The 22,216-nt window shown below is 45.1% G+C and overlaps 3 protein-coding genes across 10 annotated transcripts in view; 2 read left to right on the forward strand and 1 right to left on the reverse strand.

The window, feature by feature from the left end:
• Nucleotides 1–9,385, forward strand: part of TAOK1 (TAO kinase 1) — a 149,543-nt gene extending 140,158 nt beyond the window's left edge. For 3 of the 5 annotated variants that reach the window (XM_033423321.2, XM_004267109.3, XM_033423323.2), the window contains one exon: nt 1–9,385. In XM_033423321.2, the coding sequence (XP_033279212.1) occupies nt 1–462 (462 nt within the window). In that variant the 3' untranslated portion in view covers nt 463–9,385. The other 2 variants (XR_007473358.1, XR_004481959.2) reach the window with 2 other exon arrangements.
• ABHD15 (abhydrolase domain containing 15) lies at nt 7,689–19,437 on the reverse strand. The gene is made up of 2 exons (XM_004267108.4): nt 18,418–19,437; nt 7,689–16,378 (listed from the first exon to the last, which is right to left on the reverse strand). Exons 1-2 carry the CDS (start codon nt 19,296–19,298, stop codon nt 15,853–15,855), a joined length of 1,407 nt encoding a protein of 468 aa, XP_004267156.1. The 5' UTR covers nt 19,299–19,437; the 3' UTR covers nt 7,689–15,852.
• Nucleotides 18,429–22,216, forward strand: part of TP53I13 (tumor protein p53 inducible protein 13) — a 13,324-nt gene continuing 9,536 nt past the window's right edge. The window contains exons 1-3 of one of the 4 annotated variants that reach the window (XM_049701751.1): nt 18,429–18,560; nt 21,601–21,669; nt 21,910–21,951. Coding sequence is in view for 3 of the 4 variants with exons in the window: in XM_049701750.1 (XP_049557707.1) it covers nt 21,337–21,408; nt 21,601–21,669; nt 21,910–21,951 (183 nt within the window). In the remaining variant the exon portion in view is untranslated. Of the gene's footprint in view, nt 18,561–19,638; nt 21,409–21,600; nt 21,670–21,909; nt 21,952–22,216 lie in introns of those variants that run through there. The other 3 variants (XM_049701750.1, XM_033423347.2, XM_004267107.3) reach the window with 3 other exon arrangements.

Raw genomic sequence — 22,216 nt, forward strand, 5'->3', positions numbered from 1 at the left:
ATTGAAGAAGAAATGTTGGCTTTGCAGAATGAACGCACAGAACGAATACGAAGCCTGCTGGAACGTCAAGCCAGAGAAATTGAAGCCTTTGACTCTGAAAGCATGAGACTAGGTTTTAGTAACATGGTCCTTTCTAATCTCTCCCCTGAGGCATTCAGCCACAGCTACCCAGGAGCTTCTGGTTGGTCTCACAATCCTACTGGGGGTCCAGGACCTCACTGGGGTCATCCCATGGGTGGCCCACCACAGGCTTGGGGCCATCCAATGCAAGGTGGACCCCAGCCGTGGGGTCACCCCTCAGGGCCAATGCAAGGGGTACCTCGAGGTAGCAGTATGGGAGTCCGCAATAGCCCTCAGGCTCTAAGGCGGACAGCTTCTGGGGGACGGACGGAGCAGGGCATGAGCAGAAGCACGAGTGTCACTTCACAAATATCCAATGGGTCACACATGTCTTATACATAACTTAATAATTGAGAGTGGCAATTCCGCTGGAGCTGTCTGCCAAAAGAAACTGCCTACAGACATCGTCACAGCAGCCTCCTCACTTGGGTACTACAGTGTGGAAGCTGAGTGCATATGGTATATTTTATTCATTTTTGTAAAGCGTTCTGTTTTGTGTTTACTAATTGAGATGTCATAGTATTTGGCTGCCGGGTTTTGTTTTTTTGTTTTTGTTTTTTAACTTTCGGAGAAATTTTGAAAAGGGGAATAGATATGTATGTGTGTATACATACACACACACACACACACACACACACACACACACACACATACACACACACATATATCTCAAGCATGTGGTTACAAGAAATTGGCTAGTTAGGGGGTATTTTCTGAACACTGCAAAAATAGAATGCAGGAATGTGTCTTGAGTCATCACTTTGGGGCAATTATATCCTAAGAAGGTCGTGAAAAAATCTAAAGCCTTTCTCCATACCCCAAATTCTTATAAGCTACTCACAGCAGGCAGCATATGCTGAAACACGTTATTATGGAAACACATCTGTGTCCCCTCACCAATGTATTTTCTTTATTAAATTGGTCTGACTTCTCAGCCTCATTTGGAGTGAAAAAGAATGTGGAAATCCATGAACACTAAAGGGTTCCATTGACTTTTTCAGAGAGTAGAAAACAATTTAGTTCTTTTTCTGAATGCTGCATAGATTTGTCAGTGATTTTTTTTTCTTTTTTTTTTTTTTTTGGTCCATTCAATTGTGCCTTGTTTGTGGCATGGTGAGATGGGAGGTGTAAGGAGATGACAAGTTGTGTGGGAATTGCATCAACGAACCTGTGAGCCTTTAAAGGGGAAGACCAGAAGGGTGAGAGAGACCCCTGAAAGTTCATATGGTGGGTATGTTCAGCAGCATAGTGAGGAGATGAAGCCTCTATATCCTGACATTTTGTTGCTTATACTGTGATATCTTATCCTAGCTAAGCTCTATAACTCCCAAGACCCCAAACAGTACTTTTACTTTGTACAGAAACAAAGAACATATAGCCAATACAAATCAAATGCCAGAGAGTTTTGAATGATGCCGTATTTGCAAACTGCCATCTATTGGAATTCTCACCACACTACATAGACATAATTTGATTACCCCTTTTGGCTTATGGGATTTCCTGTTTACAAGTAGAATAGCCAATTATTTAAATGCTTAGTTGCCATAGTGAACCAGGAGTCACTGAGCCAATGACTTTACCAGCTGCTGACTAATCCTCATCACCACTGTAGATTTTGCTGCATGTGCAGGTCCTCTTTTTTTTTTTTCTTTTTTTTTTTAATTGCTGTTTTTGTTGCTGCAATACTTTACAAACTTCTAGTTCCTTGAGACTTAGTGACCATTTGGCATCATGTTAACATCACACAACAGGAAACACCACTTCCAGAAGTCTCTAGCCTCAGTGCTAAAGTACTACTGAAAAGGAACTAGCAAGTTTGGCAAATTTTAAAAAAAAAGTAAAGTAAGTTATAGTGGTCAGGGAATCTCTTGACAAACGCTAACTTTTTTTTTTTCCCACAGAGGGGCGTGTTTTGTTTTGTTTTGTTTTGTTCTGTTTTGTTTTGCAATGAAGGATCAACCCAATGCTGAAAGTTAGATGTTACTTGGTATTCCACTGCTAGTGTGGAAATTGAGTTGAAGGTGGGTAGGAAGCTGTGAGTATGACTTGAAGGAAAAAAACTTTCTTTTCAGTGATAAATCAGAGTTTCTTACAAGTTGTCTTGACCCCTCCCTTGTCTTGAAGAACCCTTGCTGCTGACTCTGGATCCTGCTTTTTGTAATAGTCAGAGAACTCCAAGGTAGAATTTTCTGAGTCCCTCTCAATGATACTCTTCACCTAGACCAGGCTAATGACCAAACAGTAATCTATAATTGTTGAAATATTGGCTTTCTCAACAAAATTTAAGTCTTCCCCAGGTATGTCAGTCTAATCTCCATGAATCCTCCCCTTTAGGAGTTTCTGGCATTCATTTAAAAGTAACTAGAAGAAAAATTAATATTTTAATGTAAATCTTTTAAAAACCAAGATCACAGTAGAATTCACACACAGTTTTAGGCAGTGTTTCAGGTAGCACTCCGGTACATTGTCCTCTTGGCCATGCTTGAGATCACCAGTTTTTAGGTGAACGTGACATGTACTTCTTGTCTATCTAATGAAAGGAGCTTTTAATTTTCTATCATTTTGCATTCACCTATTATACAGTATTTCAAACAAATTGAGATATTTACCTATTTGGAGGAAAATGATAGGAGAGAGCTTTAAAATTAATGTCCAAAAATATGAATTTGATACCTTTAAAAAAATTCTTATTAGGTCTGGCCCCTCTATACTACTGGAGGCATGGAATAGGAGTGCAGCTCAGTTTTACATACAAAACTCTTTAAAATAAAAAATACTACCAATAATACATGTTAAAGTCCACTTGTGGACTTAAATTAGTCAAATTGAGTTATTGAGTTCATGCAGATCATATGTACTTGTAAAATTGTGATTGAATACTGACTCCAAATGTCTATCCAGTAGGTCTTTGTATCTGATTTAATTGTGTGGCAACCAGTTTTACATGTAGGCCATGACTATACCTGGATTATTCCATTAAGTTCATTTTAATTAAAATATATATAGTTTGCAAAAATGGTTCAACTTAATTGATTTGTGTGTGTTTGCAAGATCTAACTTCTGAGGAATATCATACATGGTAGGAATTATCAAAGAGTAAAGCTTGTAGCAGGAAAATTTGAAAGGTTTTGAGAGATTCTGAAGAAAGAAGCAGGCACTTTCTGAATCAGTGTACAGACGTCAACATTTGATCAAATTACTACTACCTCTTCCCCATTGTTGGTGTTCACTTGATATATATGTGTTTAAGAAAATAAAAAGTATGGGATATTTGTCCAGCATATCAGAAAGTCGTAAATGCTATGTCTGGTATCCAGAGCTTGGCAGTAAAAGTTTCTTGTGTTCACTGTCTCTCCCTTTTTTAAGTTAGCATTAGAAAAATGCAAAACCTCATACCTTGAAATATATTGTTCCTAATGGGGTTCCCTTCCTTTTGCACATATTTTTCCCCTTATTAAAGTCAGCTCTAACCCCAAATTAAAGTATCAAAGTATTTTCATTATATAGATAAAGTTAGTTGGAAAATATGTTTTTATTAGTTTTATTCAGAGCTGCCATTCTTTTTAGTCATTTCTGTGCCTAGAGATGAGTAGTCCTGCATTTGAAGCCACACCCACAGATATGATATGCTTGGTACTCTAGGCCAAGGATTTATTGGTAAGTTGAACTTTTTAGCATAGTCATTATGATTTTCAGCTGCCTAGACATCAGGTAAACATCATTCAGTACACTAAAGAAACTGTCCTTGACTCTCTCCCACTCCCACCTATTTTTCCTCACCCCCTTTTCAAAAATTGAAAACGCTATGAGTGTCTTTTTCAGACCATAAGGCAGACTTTAGTAGCTTTCTACTTCTTTAACTAAATGGCATTTTAAACTTTTATAGAATACATTGTGTTGGACACTGGAATAATACTGTTTATTTTCACCTGTGAAAAATGACTTTATTGTACTTGAAACACCTCCTTTGCATTTCTCCATTTGTGCCATTCACTAGTGGAAATAAATTGTATTATACCATAATCTACTGGCTTTTAAAAACTGTGTTAAATATGCACATTTTTGGTATAGTTATTATCATTTGTATGTATATATTGTATATACATATGAGTGTCTATATGTGTGTATAGATTGATGAATATAATTCATACTGTACATTTCCATCAGGGCACTTAAGGTTCTGTTATTTTGTTTCATTATTTTAGTCCTCAGTTAAGGCAAGAATGCATGTGTTTCTTAACAATGAGTACTCTGGGTTGATATTTATGAGAAGGTGGTCATTAGATGCAATCTTTTCTATTTTAATCCCCTCTTAGCACTTGAGTGGGTGGAAAGAAAGTTAAGTAAAATGTGGAACCATAAGTTGCAATGCAGTAAAATAGTGCTGGGGAAGGAGCCAGTTAGTGTTTCTGTGAGTTTGTGTCATGATGCAATGAAAGATAGGTGATGCAGAGAGAAATGAACCATGGAAACTAAAAACACTGGTGGTGATTCCTCTGCAAAGATAAAAAGAACCAATAAGTCACATAATCTTCATGTGCACTCCATGCATATTTCTTAGTAGTGGTGCCATTGATCCTCTTACCCTTTTTACTCCATTGATAATAATTATTATAAATTTTGCTAAGGACCAAAACATCCAAGAAAGGAATTACTGCTAAAGCATCTAAGGTTCTCCTAAACTATAAAATCAACAGGAAATGGCCACTGGGAGAGAAGGATTTGGTATTGGCAAGGGGCTTTCTCCTTTTAGCTGCCTCTTCTTGCTTACTAATAGTAAGTTCTTCATGCACCTTCCACCCCTTCGGAGGCACTACTTTTCAAGCACAGATTTGGCCCAACACTGCAACCCTTTCCTAAGTAGTTTATATGGCCCTGCATTTTGTTCCATGCTCACAATGTGAAGTGTCTAGTGTATGTTCCAGTCAGAAAATAATATATTTAAGGTGTATAAGTGTGAATCTCCTATAATGATGGAAGAGGAGGCTCTTATTTCTTAGAAAACTGCTTTCTCTAAGGAACAAATCTAAAACTTGGGCTGTCATCTTGGAGCTGCTTACCAAAATACAGATCCTTATTAAAGAGAAACAAATTCTCTGTTTTCCCTCATCTATCATGATAGTGCCCCCCAACCAGGTTGTAGCATTGCCTATTAAAAGGCACTCACTTACTCTTAGTTGTTAAGAACTGGAAATTTTCCATCCTCAGATTCCTTAAAGGATGAAGAGTGTGCTGTACACTTAGCAGACTTGCCTCTTGTATGCAAGGACTACTGATTGAAGTCTATTTTGCTGTGTGTCTGGTTATGTTGTCTGCACTTTTATTAAATCACTACAGTAAGTCTACATTGGAAGTGACTTAATTTGTAAAGAAGTTTTATTAAACACTGTCTAGAAAAAGAAAGTGAAGCTGAGAACTCTTCCTTTATTGTGCATTTATATTTTCTACTGAATTCTGGTAGCCCCCTTTAAAGTCACATTAACTAATTCTTCCCTTGTTTATATTCAGATTTCCAAAATTTCACTCATGCAAGGGAAGAGAATCTATTTGGCCTAATGGTAGTCTTCAGATCATAAGAAATATGTAAATTAGCATGCACCTTATCTGCCTGTTGTGGGTTTCTTAAACTTGCACTTCCCTCTCACGCACCCCAAAATAGATATCCTTTAAAGAAAATAAAGGCAGAGAATTAAAACTGGGGAGCCATTTACTATGTCACCATCACTGTTAACTGTTACCCAGCAATCAGAACTTTTTGAAGTTTCAGAGCTTGTGTGTGTGTATGTGTCTGTGTGTGTGTGTTTATGTTTGATTGTGTTGGGTTTGTTTTGTTTTTAAATGTACAAGAGAGTCTTTAAATAGAGAAAAAGGTTAATCCTCTCTGAAACAGGATGCCCATTGGATATACTAATCTGGACATCTGTAGGTAGTTTACCATGAAAAAGTAGAGAGAAGATGAGACTTGTGAATGAATGAAAAGGGTATCTTGATACCCCAGAATTCCCCCTAAATTACGGGTAATTCAACCTGCACAGTTTCCTTTTCACTCATAGTTTTTAGCAATTGTGAGTGAAGAAATCATGTAATTATCTGTAAATATTTAGCTAACAAATTGACCTAGTTTCTGTATTTTTTTGTTTTTGTACTAAAGTTTATAAGTCTGTGCCAGCTAGAGAGGAGTTGCTGTCATTGCCAGTTGTGGTCCTAGCATCTAACCCTGAAACCATCCTAGGTAACATTTTTAGAATTAATGCTTCAGTGTTGTTAAACAGGGAGAAATTAAGCTCAACCATTGGTCAGGTTTAAAATCTTTTGAAGCAAAGTCATTTTATTTAATACAATGATTACATGTCTTCAATCATGAATGAGGTAGGGAACCTCCCTCCCCCAGTGGCCATGTTTACAGAAGTGTGTTTTGTCTATAAAGTGCAAGGGTTTTAATGTTTATGTAAATTATGCAGGTGATAACATTATGGCTTGGAATTGTTTATTGGGCTCTCGCTGAATTTTCAAATGAAATGAACTATGCTTATTACTGGCACATTGATCCCATTTCTGGAGCATTTTCCTATTTCCAGAATTACATGTATTCCTTTGTCAATCCTTTGACAATTTCTTTGTCATTAAAGCTGGTAAACATAGATGAGGGAATTGCATTTTTTTAAATCCATGAACCTTCATTTGTGTGCCTTCATTACTCATGTTTCTTTGGCAACTCTGAGGTCAGTGAAGTTTAGAAATGAGATACCAGTGTTAATGAAAAGTGTGTACTCTTCGCTTTTGCATGGCTTGGCTTAGCATCAAGGGTATATTTGGGCCACTTGAAAGCATGAAGACCAGTTGTATGGGAACAGGTTTCTCTCAGTGGCACAGTTTGCTTTTTCTGAGCCCTCAAATACATTGCCTCAGCATGAACATTATTGTTTGTATAAATTACACATGGTCATGGAATGAATTATGTGATTTGAAAGGATGGAACTGCTTAATGTTTGCAGATTCCAGCTGGCCATGTGACTATTGGGCACATATCAAACAAACCTGGGGGGAAATATTGGAACCCTTCTAACCCTTTTTTGGTCATAGACAAGTATATTTAGTTTATTAAGATGTTGGCTGCCCCTGGTATGTTGCCAGAAAGCTCTTTTTTGGTGCCTATTCCAAATGTGCTTTCTTGCATTTCATAGTATCAAAGAAACCACCACCCCTTCTTCCCAGCAGCATTTTATGTCAGACCTTTTATTCCACATTAAATGGGAGTTGTGCCTACTTAGAGTGCCCCTCCAATTAATTACATACACGTGTCCTAAAATAATCCAAGCAGGAGACACAGGTAGGAAAATTTTTTTTAGGAAGTCCACTCGAGGCCAGTAATCTATCTGACAAGGTATTTTACCACGTTATCTTGCCACTTGATAAATGAGCCTATTAGGAATTGCAGGTGGTTTCATAGGGCAAAATCCAAGTAGAGAGGGATATGTGGGATTTCTATTAAGAGATAATTTTGTTATTGTTTTACCTCTCCTTTTATGATCCTTCTCTGCTAGGTTAGAGTGGGTTAATTCTCCAAATTTATTTTGTTTTTTATTTTTTAGGGAAATTTTTACAAAAGTGATGGTCTGATGTAAATAACATTTTGAAGTATAGTGCACATAAGTTCCCGAGACTATTTCAACCTGATAATTTGTAAGTGCTTTAGAGTTTTTTGCATTAACACTTGTGTTGCTAAATCCTATTTATGTAAGTCTGCTAAAAATTTTAACCCATTTAAAACTTAAACATTTAAATAATGGATGAGTTACTCTGAGCAATTTAGCTTTCAAAACCCCCTTGTTTTAGTACATGAAAAAGATAGCCTAATGCGCATTAATGAGGTTGGAGAGACTATGAGAAATATGTATAGTGTATATTTTAAAACAGCTTTGCTTGTATTGTGAAGATTTAAAAACAAACTTGAGATTTTTAACGTAACTATTAACACAGTTTTAACATAAGTTATCCCACTGGGTTTAAGAGCATCTTGAATGTATAATCCTTTTTGTAACCCAGGTTGGTTTCTGCTTTTACCAGTCATCCAAACATATTATTTATGATTTTAGTTTTATATACTCATTTACTTTTGTTTTCCTCAACCAGCATGATTTTTTTGCACATGTATTGTAGAAATTTTTAAAAAGAAAAATCAGTACATCATTTTCTCTGGATTTTCTTCACTTCTCTTCCTTTCTACTAACCCATTACCTTAAAGGCCATATCGCTCCATTTGCATTATTTGTGCAAATGCCAGGGTTGGTTTTTATTTTTATTTTTGCTATTTACCTAAAAAAAGAAAAATGCTTCAGTCAATTGCTTTTTTATTTAAAAAAAGAAAAAAGAAAAGAAAAAAAGCTGTAACCTTATCATTTCTGAGTAGACCATTGAGAGATGAATGCACACCTGTAATAGCCCAGGACCAGCTTTGGTGGCTAAAGGGAATATTTTAACTAAGCAAGAGGTTCTTTTCTAAAAGTGGTATATATTATTCACAATCTCTTTCAGTTATTCCCACAAGTCAGGGGTCCAGATAAAATGAGGGTTATCAGCTAACTGATATGTTATCATTGAGGTTCATCAATGAATTTGTACATTTCTAGTTCCCTTTGGTGAAGGGAAGAAAAATGATGATTTTGCAAGACCTAGATTTTGGCTTGGTTTCTTGCCTCCTTTTTTGGCAGCCTTCATCTTCTCATCTCCTAAAGCCCTTGAGCCTGTAGGGTTTTCATGGTGGACAAAGGACCTGTGGTCTTTTAAAACTAGGACTGACTTTTTTGGCAAGAGATTATCATGTTGAAAGTGATGTTCTGCCACTTTACCGGAGACTAATTTTAAATATACACAGTCCTCTTAATTTTCGGACCAAACAGACACCCACAGGGGAGGCTTATCAAGGGTTGCAATGGGGAAGAAGCCTCTCCCTCACTGTCAGCACCAGCTGGTAAAGGTGACTGTACAGATGTGCATTTTCCTTTTGGTAGAAATGGTCCGCAGCACTAATTGGTAAGGCTTATTGTACAGTATATTGTCAGTATTCTTCTGGTTCAACATACCTTATAGTTCATATATAACCTGTATTAATTGTATAGATTGTGCATTTAAAGCTGTTACCAAGTTGTCAGAACATAAGAGCGAAAACAAGGTCATATGTAATATTTTGTTTGTAAGTATCCTTTGTATCATAGCAAAGGAAATGTTTAAAAAAAATCAACTGTAATAAAGTAATTTTAGTACACAGAGTGTCTGCTCAGTTTTTTTAAGTAATTGTATTCCCATAAAGTATATTTCAGTTCAGTGACTATTTACTGGGTAATTACTGAATCTCAGGCACTGTGCTGTACGTTGGGGGGTTACAAAAATGAGTAAGATATGGGTAAGAATGAGCTCCCTAGTGTAGACTAAAACCCTCTAGACTAATTGCCTCGAATTCTGTGTGCCCAGACAGTGAAGTAGCCTACTGTGCTGTGGATGTGAGATGATTCTACTTTAGCTTCTAATGGCTTGTTGCAGGTTCTTAAGTTTTATATAGACATATGTTGTGTTCTGTGTAACTACAGTTCCTCCCAGACACATGGACACATAGATGTATGCAGTTCTTGGACCTTGTACAAAGCTTCACAAGGTGGTTTCACCTGGGTTCGTTTTCCCAGATTTGAAAATCATCACATTTTAGCCCTGAATGGGGTAGAGTATCTAATCCAGTCCTGTTAAAATGACTGTCAGAAGGCTTAATTTGGAGGGAAGGAGTTTCTTGGGCTGGGGTTTATATGTTTTTTTCTATTAGAAAATAGTTTTAAGTGTTGTCATTTTAAAAAGTATAGTTGAGATTACCTACTTTATTGAATAGAAGACTATCAGAAAAATGGCACTTTTAACTTTTTAACATAGCTTCTAAACTCCTAGAATGTTGATGCTGAGCTATTTTGAGATTAATTAGCATTTATGTAGTGTTTAATTTGCCTGGGTCAAACAACTACGTGGCAGAGCCAAGATTTGATTCCAGGTGTTCTATCTCCAGCATTTCCCAACATCCCACCTTGAATTTGGTTGAGTTAAAAGGGGGGTTAAAAAACAAGAGTTCTTTCTGCTTTATCCCCACAATTGAGCAGTTCAAACTACAGTGGATGGAGAGTTAGGTGTGTCTACCATGTCAGCAACCCAAAACAAATGCTGTCATTGACTAAACACATCAGAGATGCTCTGAGTTATGCTTAGGGTTTAAAGCCTATCCTACCTGACTATAAAAGAAATTTTTTTTTTATAAAAAATTTTAACATAAATTAAAAAATCACCACAGTGATAAACTAAACAGCCCCAGGGTTATAAGTTAGTGCTATCATCTACATGACTATATCTATACTATATCTACCTGACTATAAAAGAAATTTTTTTTTATAAAAGAAATTTTAACATAAATTTAAAAATCACCACAGTGATAAACTCCACAGCCCCAGGGTTATAAGTTAGTGCTATCATCTACACCTCAGTGATGCCAGCTGCCAAACCAGGGTTTTCCTATATATGTCCTAGGCAATTAGTGACTTTAATTATACTTTCAGATACTTGTTCTTACGGATAAGAGGGAGACAAGGCTGCTGAGGGTGTTGTTTATTGCAGGCTGTGTAATAACTTTAGGGGTGCCATTTATAGATTCATGTTGGCTCCGCCACAAGAGTTGTGCAGCAGCTCTGAAGACAAATTCTTTCTCCTTTTGTTAACACCCTTTACATTATGGAGTTTAAAATGAGCATTATTTACTGTCATCTTAGCCAGTGATTGAATAGGAAAAGGCAAAGTATGGCATAAAGAGCAGTGGTTTAGGGTTCTGGTCTTTAGCCCCATCACTACTAACTGAGATCTTCAAAGTCACATCCTTTCTGACCATCACTTACAAGAAATAGGAAAGCAGATAGTTTTTGGCTGGAACAAATGAACCAATGTATAACCTGTTAGCCATAACATGGTTATCAGAGAGAGAGAGCGTGTGTGTGTGTGTGTGTGTGTGTGTTTGGGAAGGGGGTGGGGAGAGTTTGTCCTCAATTGGGCAACCCAGCACCCAGTTTGTAAGCCTCAAAGGTGCTGCTCTTCCAGGCCCTTCCCAACTTTGCAGTGGAATTAATAACTGGAAATCCTTGGCCTTACAAGAATCAGAATATAGACTCTGATCTGAAAGCAGATGCCACCTCATTGTAGAGGTCTTTGAGCTCTGGTTGAGGAATTAAATGGGCTTGAAGAATGGGATCCATCTGCTTTTACTATTTCATTATAGCCTAACAGGCCTTAATTAAGGCCTATTCACAGTCTCAGTCTTTGCATATGGAATAACTCATAACTTGCCCAAACTCATATGAGTCACAAATGAAGTAGAAACTAGAACCCACATCTCCAAACTATTTCAGTGCTCTATCCAACACACAAATTACTAATTGCCCACTGGAAGATATCTCTGTGTAGGTACCACTGATGATCAGGGAATTTTGAGCCTGCTGGGAAATTATTAGCCCAGAGCAGAAGGCCTGGCTGTTGATTAAACAGAGGTTCCGCTGGTTAGTGTTAGGGGACACAAGCCTAGATCTATAGAAGTGAAGCAACAACCAGCAAATAGAGAATGTGCAGTGAGGCTCCGTTAACTCCACAGGTAGGTAAGCACAGCTCAGTACATAGAGGACTTAAGAAGAAGACAAACAGCACATTTGTTTGTGGAGATTTAAAAAAGAATTACATTCCATTGTTGCAGGGAGACTGCAATTTATTATTCAGAGGCAAACAAGCTGAGAGAATTTTTTCTTCAATCTCACTAGTGATAGACACTAGAGCAAGATACCTTATTACACAGGAAGGCTGGAGGAGCCAGAGACATTTGTTTTTTAAGTGTTAATATCTTTTATTTTTTGTTTTAATGAAATTCTACTTTTCCTCTAAACTTTTAGCTCTTCCTGGATACTTCAAAGCATAATTATTAGATGTCTTAAAACATCCTCTGGTCACTTTGGTAGGGTTATTTTCATTAAAATCTTTATGTCATCTCCCAACTCCCAGAATTTAGACCAGGTCTATGATCTGATCCTCAAGCCCATAAACCAACCAGAAGTCTTTACAACCCACTGAGTTCATTAGCATTGTTTCCAGTCACTGACTCTCAGATGAGAAGAGACCTTATATCTAATGTAGGCCACCCTTATTTCTCAGCACATGTCCCCTCCATGATATGTGCCTAGGAGCAGTCTAGCTTGTGTATACCACCAATGATGTGGGACCTTCTGCTTCCTAAGGCATTCGTTCCATCCCTGGGCACTTGGACACTCCCTAGGTATAACTTCTTAATCTTAACTCTACAAACTGTCATACCTAGTGAAAACAGTTTCTGATGCCATCTTTTGTGGCTTGGCTGTAGGATCATTGGTATCATTGAATCATTGGTATCATTGGCAAGTTCTGCCAAAGTGGCCAAGTATCTCTGCCTGTTTAAGCAGGGTGGGAACTTTATACTAAAGTTCATTTCTAAAGGAAGAAACCATGGCATTACTGAGGGTGACTGACTGACAAAGGATCCTGCAGTCTGGGTGGAAGATGAGTACAGAGCAACTTCTGACTCTGGGGTGGTTTTGAGGTTATATATAAAGCTAAGATGACACTTCCTGTGTCAAGACCTCTTTTCTAACAGTACTCAAGTCTTAGCAAGGATATCTTCACTCAAAACAGAGATGACATCTCAAAATGAGGATTTGGTGCTGTGTTTTTTTTATTATTGTCATCTCTGGCCAAGCCACCTTGGAAACCTATGCATAAATACATAAAATACTAAATCTTTAAGAGAATTAAGTTACAGCTTAGCACAGTCTTTGGTATCAGAGGTCAGAACTTAGTAGGACTCAAGAAAACCTTGAGAAGCAGTTGTCTGCTTCCTGCATTCTGATCCAGTGGGTGGAGACAGATAACTCAGGTCTGAGATTATGCCTCCTTTATTATAATTGGATTGTGTTTTCTTTTCCCCCTTTACCATTTGAAGGTGTTTATAAATAATGAAGAGACCAAAAGGGAGGCAAGCAAGTGAATGAGACCTGAGAGGATTGCTAAAGACTTGCTACCTGAAAAACTCCCAACTCAGTGGTACTTCTTTGGGTTTTGTTTGTTTTGTTGTTTGTTTCTTGCTTCCCCAAACTCATAATTTGTCACTTCGTTTTTAGGGCCATGCCTTCTCTCAGAATGTGTGCCTGGGGTTCCTCCATCTGGTTTCATATAATTAGCTATTAACCAAAGCAGAGCCAATTTGGGTGATTCCTTCATCGTTAGACTGAAGGACAGGGTCACCCAAACCTGCTTGAACAGGAACGACGCTTTCTTGGCAAAAATGGCTTGAAAAGCAGCGATGTCACCAAATGGTGATGAGAAGATGAGAGAGAGGTAGCTTCCTGAGAATGGCTATGAGTACCTCTGGCACAGGGGCATGGAGGAGAAATACTTTAGGGTTTAGGTCATTAGGGCTGTGGATCCAAGGGGATCCAAGGGACAAGGGCTGTTCTGCTGTTCACAGAGCTTTAAGACTATAACTGGAAAAAAATTTATATATATATATATATATATATATATATATATATATATATCTCCTCCCCCACCCCACCCCACAAGCTGGCTTTCCTGTAAAAAAGGAACCATGATTTCTCCCAAAGCTATTATCTTAACCAGAGTCCCGTGGTATCTGGCCTAGAGAAACAATCTGGATTTTAGCCCTTAGGGGCCCTTTAATCCTGGGTGGTGAGGGTGGGGGTGGTTAAAAACCACTGGACTGCTCCCCATTTTGCAGTGAGTTCTGAATGGTTATAGGGTCCTGCATATGGGACTGCAAAACCTAATAAGCTGAAATCCCCACTGTACCAGATGCTGGGGGAGGGGGCTGGCCAGATGTCAGTAATTCTTCTTTGCCAAGCCTTATACCCAGGCGTTAACCAGAAGTAGAACAGCTTCTTTAGGGTTCACTTCCTTATTATCTCTCCTGCTCAGAAATGGTGAGAGAATGTTAGATGAGGAACATAGAGGAGGAGGAACAAGAAGTGGGGAAAGGAGGGAGGGAATTTTTTCATGACAGGATAATGTGCCTTAGACAATTGAATGTTGTCTGCGTTTCAGTTTAGATTCTTGGATAGTTCAGAGTTTCTTTTTATTTGATCCAGAGGAACAAGGATGGGCTAAAATTATCCAAACCTAAAATCATGGCCCCAGAAGTTCCTCATACCAAGCCTTAGGATATGGCTTTTGGTAAACATCTCTCCTTCTTCAAATTGCTTTGCTATTTGTGAGGCCAGTATGGAGCTTCCTGTCAAAACAGGTGCCTTCTTTCTTGATGACCAATTAAAATTTCAGGGCAAAGATTTTCTGGGAGGAACTGGATGTCCTATTGTATTGCTTAATGACCTAATCCAAACCAAGGTGTGGGTCGATCTGTACAATGCCTTATTTTACTCTGATCTTAAGCATTAGTCCTCATAAAACCAAACAGCCTATCAGTCACTGAGTGGTCGGATCCAGGAGGAAGCTTTTCCTGCATCTACATGGATGGCCTTTTGAATAACTGAGCAGAAAAAGCATGGTAATGTGAAATATTCATAAATCACTGAGTCAGTTCTAGCCAATCTCTTGGAAATTTTGTTTGCTTTCTCTGGTCCCAGATGTCTCTCCAGGGTCTGGAGAGGGAAAGGCTAGTAGTAGTGTCAGAAAAGAGGGCAACTAACCAAAAAAATACCTAAGATATGAGGTTTATACTTTTACCACTTAGAGAAAGCCCACATCTCAGGAGAAAAACACCTCTCGCTAGAACTCTCTGGAGTTAATCCCCCGAAATGGTACTGGAGGGAGCAGCTAGAATGTCTGAGAGCCTGGCTCCTTGAGCCATGGTCAAGCAGACCCTGCGAGGATTTCCTCTTCCTAAAATCATCCTTGGGATCTCTCTAGTGAGTCTTGAGGTCCTAGGCTGAAGCCCCAGATCAGCCCCACTCCCAGTCAGGACCTGCAGAACTCAACCGAAAGACTGGCCCTTGGTATTCCAGACGCAGGCGTTCACGCTGTCTAGCTGGTTGCCCTCCCCAACCCAGTCTCAGCACAGCACTTACTGCCTCTGGGCCTATCTCACAGTCAACGCAAGACGCGTTAGCTCTGTGAGCCACTTCCACGTCTGCCACCACATGAAGTCAGCAGAGCGCCACAGCCGCAGAAAAAAACGAGGGAAGTAGCATCGAGACACAAACATCCTGTCCTCACTACATCAAGTGGCTCCAGCTTGAGAACCAGCGTCACAGAGCTGATTATTTATGTGGCACAGACCTGCCCAATGGCTCACAAAACTCATCTCCTTTGTATCTTTGCTGTGAGCGATCATTTTCTCTTGAGTCCAGGGACGTACATGGAGATATTCTTTGGCTTATGAAGTCGGTGACAGGGGACAGTGACAGGGAATGCCCAGCTGCTGAACCAGGATGCGTTGGCATGTGTAGAGCAGGGCCTGGGCAGGAGTTCTGCTCAGGGGCAAATGAACGCTAGCTTGCTGAAGTTCCATCTCTTTCCACAGACCAGTTTAAGAGAGAAGGGGCTGAATCAGGGGCAAAGAGCTGAAGCTGCCTGCCCCATTCAGTCCTCAATGCCTTTTCAGGACACAGCCGTGCCCAGCTCTTTCTTCCTCGCAGGGCTGGCGGGTTCTTGGGTCAGGTCTCACCTTGTATACGATCTCTTCCAGCTAAAGATCTCTTCCAGGTTGGAAGAGGGAGAGACCTCCCGCTTTGGCAGGGTTCCCCAGCGACGCCGGCCCCCTAGGAACGAAACTCGGCGCCTGCTCAGCCCTTTCATCCTCTCCTCCGTTCGGAAGAACTCAGTCAAGGCCCGGAAGTACTCCAAGATGACCTCGTGGCTCCAGGCTGGCAAGGGCTCCTGGCGCAGGAAGCCACAGTGGCCTCCATGGCGGCTGAGCAGGAGGAAGAAGTAGGGGTTGCTGTGAAAGAGTTCAGTTGGCAGAAAGTGGTTTGGGGGCCCACACACAGGATCATCGGCGCTACAGATGCATAGCACAGGTACGGCTGCCTCGTCCACATCCCGGAGGGGGTCGTTGTGGTCCCAGTAGGTGTCCCAGCTGATGGGGAAGCTCTTGGTGTGGCAGAAGAGGGTCTCTTCAAACTCTCGCAGGGAGCGGCTCCTGAACAGTTTTCCAGTGTCCACTGTGTCCTCCAGGGCTGTGGCGTACCTGGCAGAAAGAAGTTGAATGGGGAAGGAAGGAAAGAGAGGAAAGAACTGGAATATAAATTGACAGCAGAAGTTATAGAGTGGCAGCCCACAGGCCAGATTCTGACCACAGAGGCTTTCTTTGGCCATATAATGTATTAAACTTCCATGTCATTGCCATCATTTAAAATCAGGAGATTTCATGTAAAATGCATCTATCTGGCTTCTCGAGGGGATTGGGGAGATCTGGCGACATGGGCTGGCATGGCAACAATCAGGGTATTTCCTCCCTCCTTCCTGTGTTACAGTTTCTACCAGGACAGTCATTCATGGCATTACCTCCCCAGCCCTGGGGGAGCATTTGACTTTACAGCCGCTGAGTTATTGCAACAGCTCTCCTCCAGACCTCATCTTCAGACCCTCTGTAGGGAACCTGTTATGAAATGTCACCTCCTGAACCTCTCTTGGAAGAACTCAGTGGCTCAGACTATCCAAACTAGCAAGTGACATCCCCCAACATTAACATCTTACTTTAAGTTGTATTAGTTTGTTTGCTTTTTAAAAAGATAATATGCTATCCAGCTGATGACAAATGAGTGTGTCCTTGATCAGTGGGGCAGGTATTCCTAGAGAGGACTGAGTGGCGGAGGAAGTGACTGGGAGTGTAATTAATTGGGTGAGGCCCCAAATGGGAGCCTGAGAGCAACTGCTCTGGGAAAGAGGGACATCTTTGCTGTTTCCACCTCCCTGGAGAGGGCCTGGCACCCTGACCAGGAGGCCAGGATGTGCAGCTCCGTCCTTTATTTGGATTAATTCAGCCTTAGCCAGCTGAATTTGGATAGGTGTTTCCTGCAAACATTCAAAGAGGCTTGCCCCAAGTTGGCAATCCCAAAATTCCATGGGCAGGGCAGTTCCTAAAGGCCCAGGTTTCCTCTCCACTTCCCTTACCTTATCCTCCAGCTGGAGCCCAGGGTCAGTACTGAGGGTGGTCATTTGGGGATGGAAACTGGCAGTTAAGCCACGTGAGAGTACCTTGCCCCTGGACTGTTCCAGCGGCTCTGGGTTGCCATGGTAGCACATGGGCTGTTGCTGAGCTCAGGGTTGACCTTCTTAGAACAGGAGGCAAAATAGGGCAAGGAAAGAAAGAGAAATCACAATTGTCACCATGTATTGGTGCCAGGCCCCTTACTTTCATTATCTTATTTCATGCTTATAACCACCTTGGGAAGTGGTTATTATAAACTCCATTTAACTGAAGAGGGAAGTGAGGCTCAAAGGGGTTAGCTAACTTGCTGGAAATTCAGGATTTGAACCCAAGTGGGTCTGACCCCACATCCTAGGTCTTTCTGCCACACCACACTGCTGCCATCATGTCTTTGACCTCGTTCTTCCATCTCCTAGAAAAACAACGGTGTAAGCAGAGGCCTGGTTATTTGCTGTGGGAATGTCACTCAGGCCTTCTCAGTGGAAAATTCTCCCATCACCCTGGTGGTAGATTCTTTTCTTTTTGGAGATTAAAAAAAATGTTTAAATACTCTTAAAATTTTTGCATTAAATATTGAGTATATACCTGGGAATATGCAAAACATCTGTCAGGTCTAAAGAATTTTAATCAATCAAATACCACCAAATTTCTGATTCCTGTCACCTCCAGGCTCAGAGGAAACATTCTGGACAGATAACCAGTCACAATTGCTTCCAGAGCCCTCTTTGCTGATTTGACAAGCTATGGACTAAGCGATGTCCGTGTCAGGTGCTGCCTCTTGTGGCGGGTGGGGCAGGTGCTCAGGTTGCTAGGACACGGTGGGGCTGAGGTGAGTGAGGCCAGGGGGCCCCAGGTCAGGAGTCCCTGCTCTAGCTAATGATGCTGAGTCCATCTGTGGCTTTTAAACCTGCTTCCCTGATTCTGTCCAGACTAGAGGGTTTGGACGCTTCAGGAAGTGTGTGAGGAAAACTTTGCCCAAATTGCTCTAAACCTGTTTGATTCAAAACCAGGCAGAGCCGTTTCTCAGCCCCAAACCTCTATTCCCCCGTTGCTCGTCTGCAGCCGCCGTTACCCACCTGCTGAGGGCGATCTTCTGGTGGAGCAGAAAGCCCCGCTCGTAGGGCCAGGGCAGGCCGGCCTCAAACCACTCGCGGCAGCATAGCACCGGCGAGATGCAGGCTGCACCGGTCATGTAGCTGGAGGAGCCACACTCGCCCAGGTAGGACAGCAGCAGCGCCGAGCCTGAGCCCTCGCTCACCGCGAACAGCAGGGCTGCGGGGTGTCGGAAGCGGATGTAAGTGATGGCCTCTTTGAGATCAGACGGGTCCCCGAAAGGCTGCAGCCGGGGGCTGACCAGTGGGCAGCCGTGGTGGCCGCGACGGTGGAAGATGACCGGGTAGTAGCCGCGCTCCAGGGCCAGCAGGCAGAGGCCGAGCACGTTGCGGGTGAGGCGTCCCCAGGCATTGGGAATCACCAGCAGCACCGCCGGGAGGCCCCCGGCATTGGTGACCCGGCGGCCCCGGGCGCAAGGTCCCACGACCCAGTCCAGGGCCACCAGCCCGTCGTCCGCCAACTGCAGGTACTCCCGGGCCAGATCGGACCCCGGCCCCACCGGCAGCACGAAATGGCAGAGGGTCTGCAGGTGGGGCCCGGAGAGCCAGGAGCGCGGGCCCGGCTCCAGCGCTGTCGAGCGTCGCAAGGCGCGCAGCAGGCACTGGGCCAGCGCCGACGGCTTACAGATAAGCCTGCACCCGCCGGGCAGAGGCTCACGCCCGTCGCTGAACTGGTCCGCGGGGCCTGCGCCGTCCACCTCTTCCTCGTGGTCTTGGCCCTGCGCCCCCGGCAGGGTCCTCGCTCCGACGGCGCGTCTCCCGGGGCGCCGCAGCAGCGCGGCGAGCAGGCCAAGCAGGGCGAGCGCGGCCAGGAGCAGGGCGAGGGCGGCGCCCCACGGCGGCATGGCGAGGCCGGAGAGCCCCCGGCGGGCGGCAGCGGCGGGGAGGTCCCCTTGGCGAGCTCCCCGCTCTGGCCGCGGCTCCGCCGGGCCGCGGCGGCTGCCCAGGGTCCTCCCGCGGGGAGGGAGGGGATGCACTCCGGATTGGCCGCGGCCCCGCAGAGACAGCCAGTTCGGTCCCGGCTCCCCTCACCCGCCCCCCACTCCCGCCCACGGCCCTTTGTACAGTGATTGCGACAAGCAGGAGCAAGAGGTGAAAGGAGCGGAGGCCACGGGGAGGGAGCGAGGACGCGCCGGCGAGACGGAAGGGAGTGGGGAGGGCAGCAAGCCGAGGAGTGGGGTGTGGGGGGCAGAAAAGTGGGGAGACTTGGAGACCGAGGCTTGGGGGACGGGGATGAGTCTCAGAATCCCCGTGGTGTGTAGGGTGTGCAGCTACCGGGGAGACCTGCGTCGCTGCGCCCTCAGGGGCCGCTGTTGAGAAGTAGCAAAAGGGAGAAGTGAATAAACCGCAGCTCCCGGCGCGGGCTCCCGGGCTTCCGCGGGGCGGCTGCAGTGCAGCCAGAGCCACCACCCGCACCTCCGTCGCCAGGCTCGGCTGTGCTCTCTGACCTCGGTGTTTGTCTCGGCCCCGCGGGCACCCGCAACTGCGCAATAACCCGGCCGGGCGGGGGTCCGGCTCAGGGCCAGCGAGGGCCAGGGCCGGCGTCGTGCCCCGACCGCGGGTTAGCAGCAGGAGGCTGGAGTGCCTGGGAATGCTCGTTCCCTTGCCTGCATTAGTGCGCTGTGCCGATACCCCGGGAGCGTGGGGCTCCCCTGGAACCTGGCTTCAGGTAGAGGAAATCCTCACCACCGCTCCCCAGGAAGGACTTCCCCAAAAGAAACAGCCCCAAACCTCCGAGAATAGGCTGGAGGAAAAGACGCACTCAGGTGCCCTTGGAGGGGGATGCCTATCACCCCGCGACCCGGCCGTGGCAGGGGATAGATGGCAGTCCCTTCATCAGCTCAATAACTGGCAATTACCGGGGAATGGGGGAAGGGTAAGAAATACCCCTTGCAAGTCACAGCTATGTGGGAGACGGTCTTGCTCTATTTCAAAGTTTTGGGCTGGGCATTTCAACTCTCATCCTCCACCCACTTTCCCATCTTTCCTCAAAATCCTGAGCCGGGCCGAGGAGAAGGGCACCGGGGAGAGGGCGGCAGAGCGGGCACCCGCTGCAGGTGACGTCTGGCCAGCGCTCCCTGCTGGGGGCGAGGCCTGTGACTCCACCTCACGGTGACCAAAGTCTCCTTGGGCATCTGCTTGTCCCCGCTGGGCTAATTACGAAAGCGGAGGCGGACGTGGGCAAGAAAGCAGCCCCCAGCCCGGCTCCAGCTTCCTGGGACTTCTGGGTCTGGGGAGCGTGGAGGCCTGAGACCCTTGGAGACTCCTCCGTGTTCGGGCGCTATTTGCGAGGGCAAGAGTGGGATGGGATGAAGGTGTAGCTCTAGAGTGGGGACCCTCTTCCTTCTGCAGCTCGGACTTCAGGCTTCGGTCCCTCTTCTAGATGCAGGTCACATTGGTAAGTCTGAAGCGGGTTTGCCGAAGGAGCGGACCCGTCTCCCCTCCTGGGCCACCCAGTTCACAGTGGAATCCCAATTCCCGCCCTCCTCCCCGCTCCAAGATCCACCCAGGAGCTGCAGCTGCTCCCTGCAGGCCGCGGAGACCCTCTGAGACGAGTGCCCGGGCGAAGGAGGTGGTCCCGCCTGCCTCGCAGCGCTGCGCGCGGAAGACCGGCCTCCGAGCAATTTTTCCGGCTTGGGGTTGAGGACGCTTGCGCGTACTGTCCCGGGCTGTGGGCGGGCACTGGGGCGGGGCGAGGCGAGGCGACGGGAGGGGCGCGCGAGCCTGGAGAGTCGCGGCGCGCGGTCTGGGGTCGGGGCGGGACGGCGCGCGCGAGCCCGGGGTCTACGTGGGCACGCGGGCGGCGTGGGTGCGCGGGGGCAGGGCCAGGCGGCGCGCGCTCCCTGGCTTGCTGGGCTGCGGGCAGTGCTGGGGCGGGCCGGGATGGCGCCTCCTCCGCCTCCGCCCCAACTGCTGCTCCTGGCGGCCCTGGCGGGGCTCCTGGGTCCCAGTGAGGTAAGGCGACCCGCTCCCGAGAAGGCTTCGGCCCGGGATCTCAAAGCGCTTTGCCAAAAGTTCGTGCTGGAAGGAGTGGCGCGCGGAGAGGGGACTAGGAGTTCTCCCCTTGGAGGGCTGGGCCTGGGAGGGAGAGGGCAGAGCTCGCGCCGAGGCCAAACGCCCCAGCTCTTCTGCGCCTTGAACCCACAGGTGGTGGCTGAGCCGGCGGAGGAGGCGGGAGCCCGTTGTCCCGAGGGCCCGTGGCCTCTGCCCCCACAGGTGGGTGCCTGGAGGGCGGTGGGAGAGTGGGAGAGAGGAGTGTGAAGGGGCAGCCCAGTCCCGCCCTGGCCTCGCGGCACCTTCCACAGCCACCCTCTGAGCACCTCTGCCGGTTCCTCCGGCCCTCAAGCCACCAACGTCTCCATTCCAAAGTGACGGCACGGGCCTGCTGTTCTCTCCCCACCCCCACCCCCCAGAGTCCCCCATGGGCTCTAAGCTCTCTTCTCTCCCCCTGTATAGGTGTCGCCAAGAGTGACCTACACACGGGTGAGTCCACGGCAGGTAAGTACAAGCAGGAGGCATCCTCAGTGTCTGCACTGGAAACAGCGAGCTCCTCGCAGGCTTTCTCCACCTTTTCTGCTCACCAGCTCCATTCTTTACCACTCCCCCCAGTAAGAGGCAATGTTCTTAGTCCCAGGACAGTGAGCCACAGGCCTTGGTCCTCTGCAGTGCTTGTCAGGCATCCTGTTGAGTAGCTGGCTGTGTGGGCAGGAGGCTGCAAGGGAAACTCTGAGGGTAGTAGGAAAAAACAACCTGTGCTCCAGCT

The sequence above is a fragment of the Orcinus orca genome, chromosome 19 (genome assembly GCF_937001465.1).
Source record: "Orcinus orca chromosome 19, mOrcOrc1.1, whole genome shotgun sequence".
Classification (NCBI taxonomy): domain Eukaryota; kingdom Metazoa; phylum Chordata; class Mammalia; order Artiodactyla; family Delphinidae; genus Orcinus; species Orcinus orca.

Excerpts from the sequence above, each read along its gene's own strand:
- ABHD15 (XM_004267108.4), bottom strand. The coding sequence starts at position 19,298 with ATGCCGCCGTGGGGCGCCGCCCTCGCCCTGCTCCTGGCCGCGCTCGCC. Across the intron at positions 16,379-18,417 it reads CAGAAGATCGCCCTCAGCAG|GTACGCCACAGCCCTGGAGG; the intron begins GTGGGTAACGGC and ends TCTTTCTGCCAG.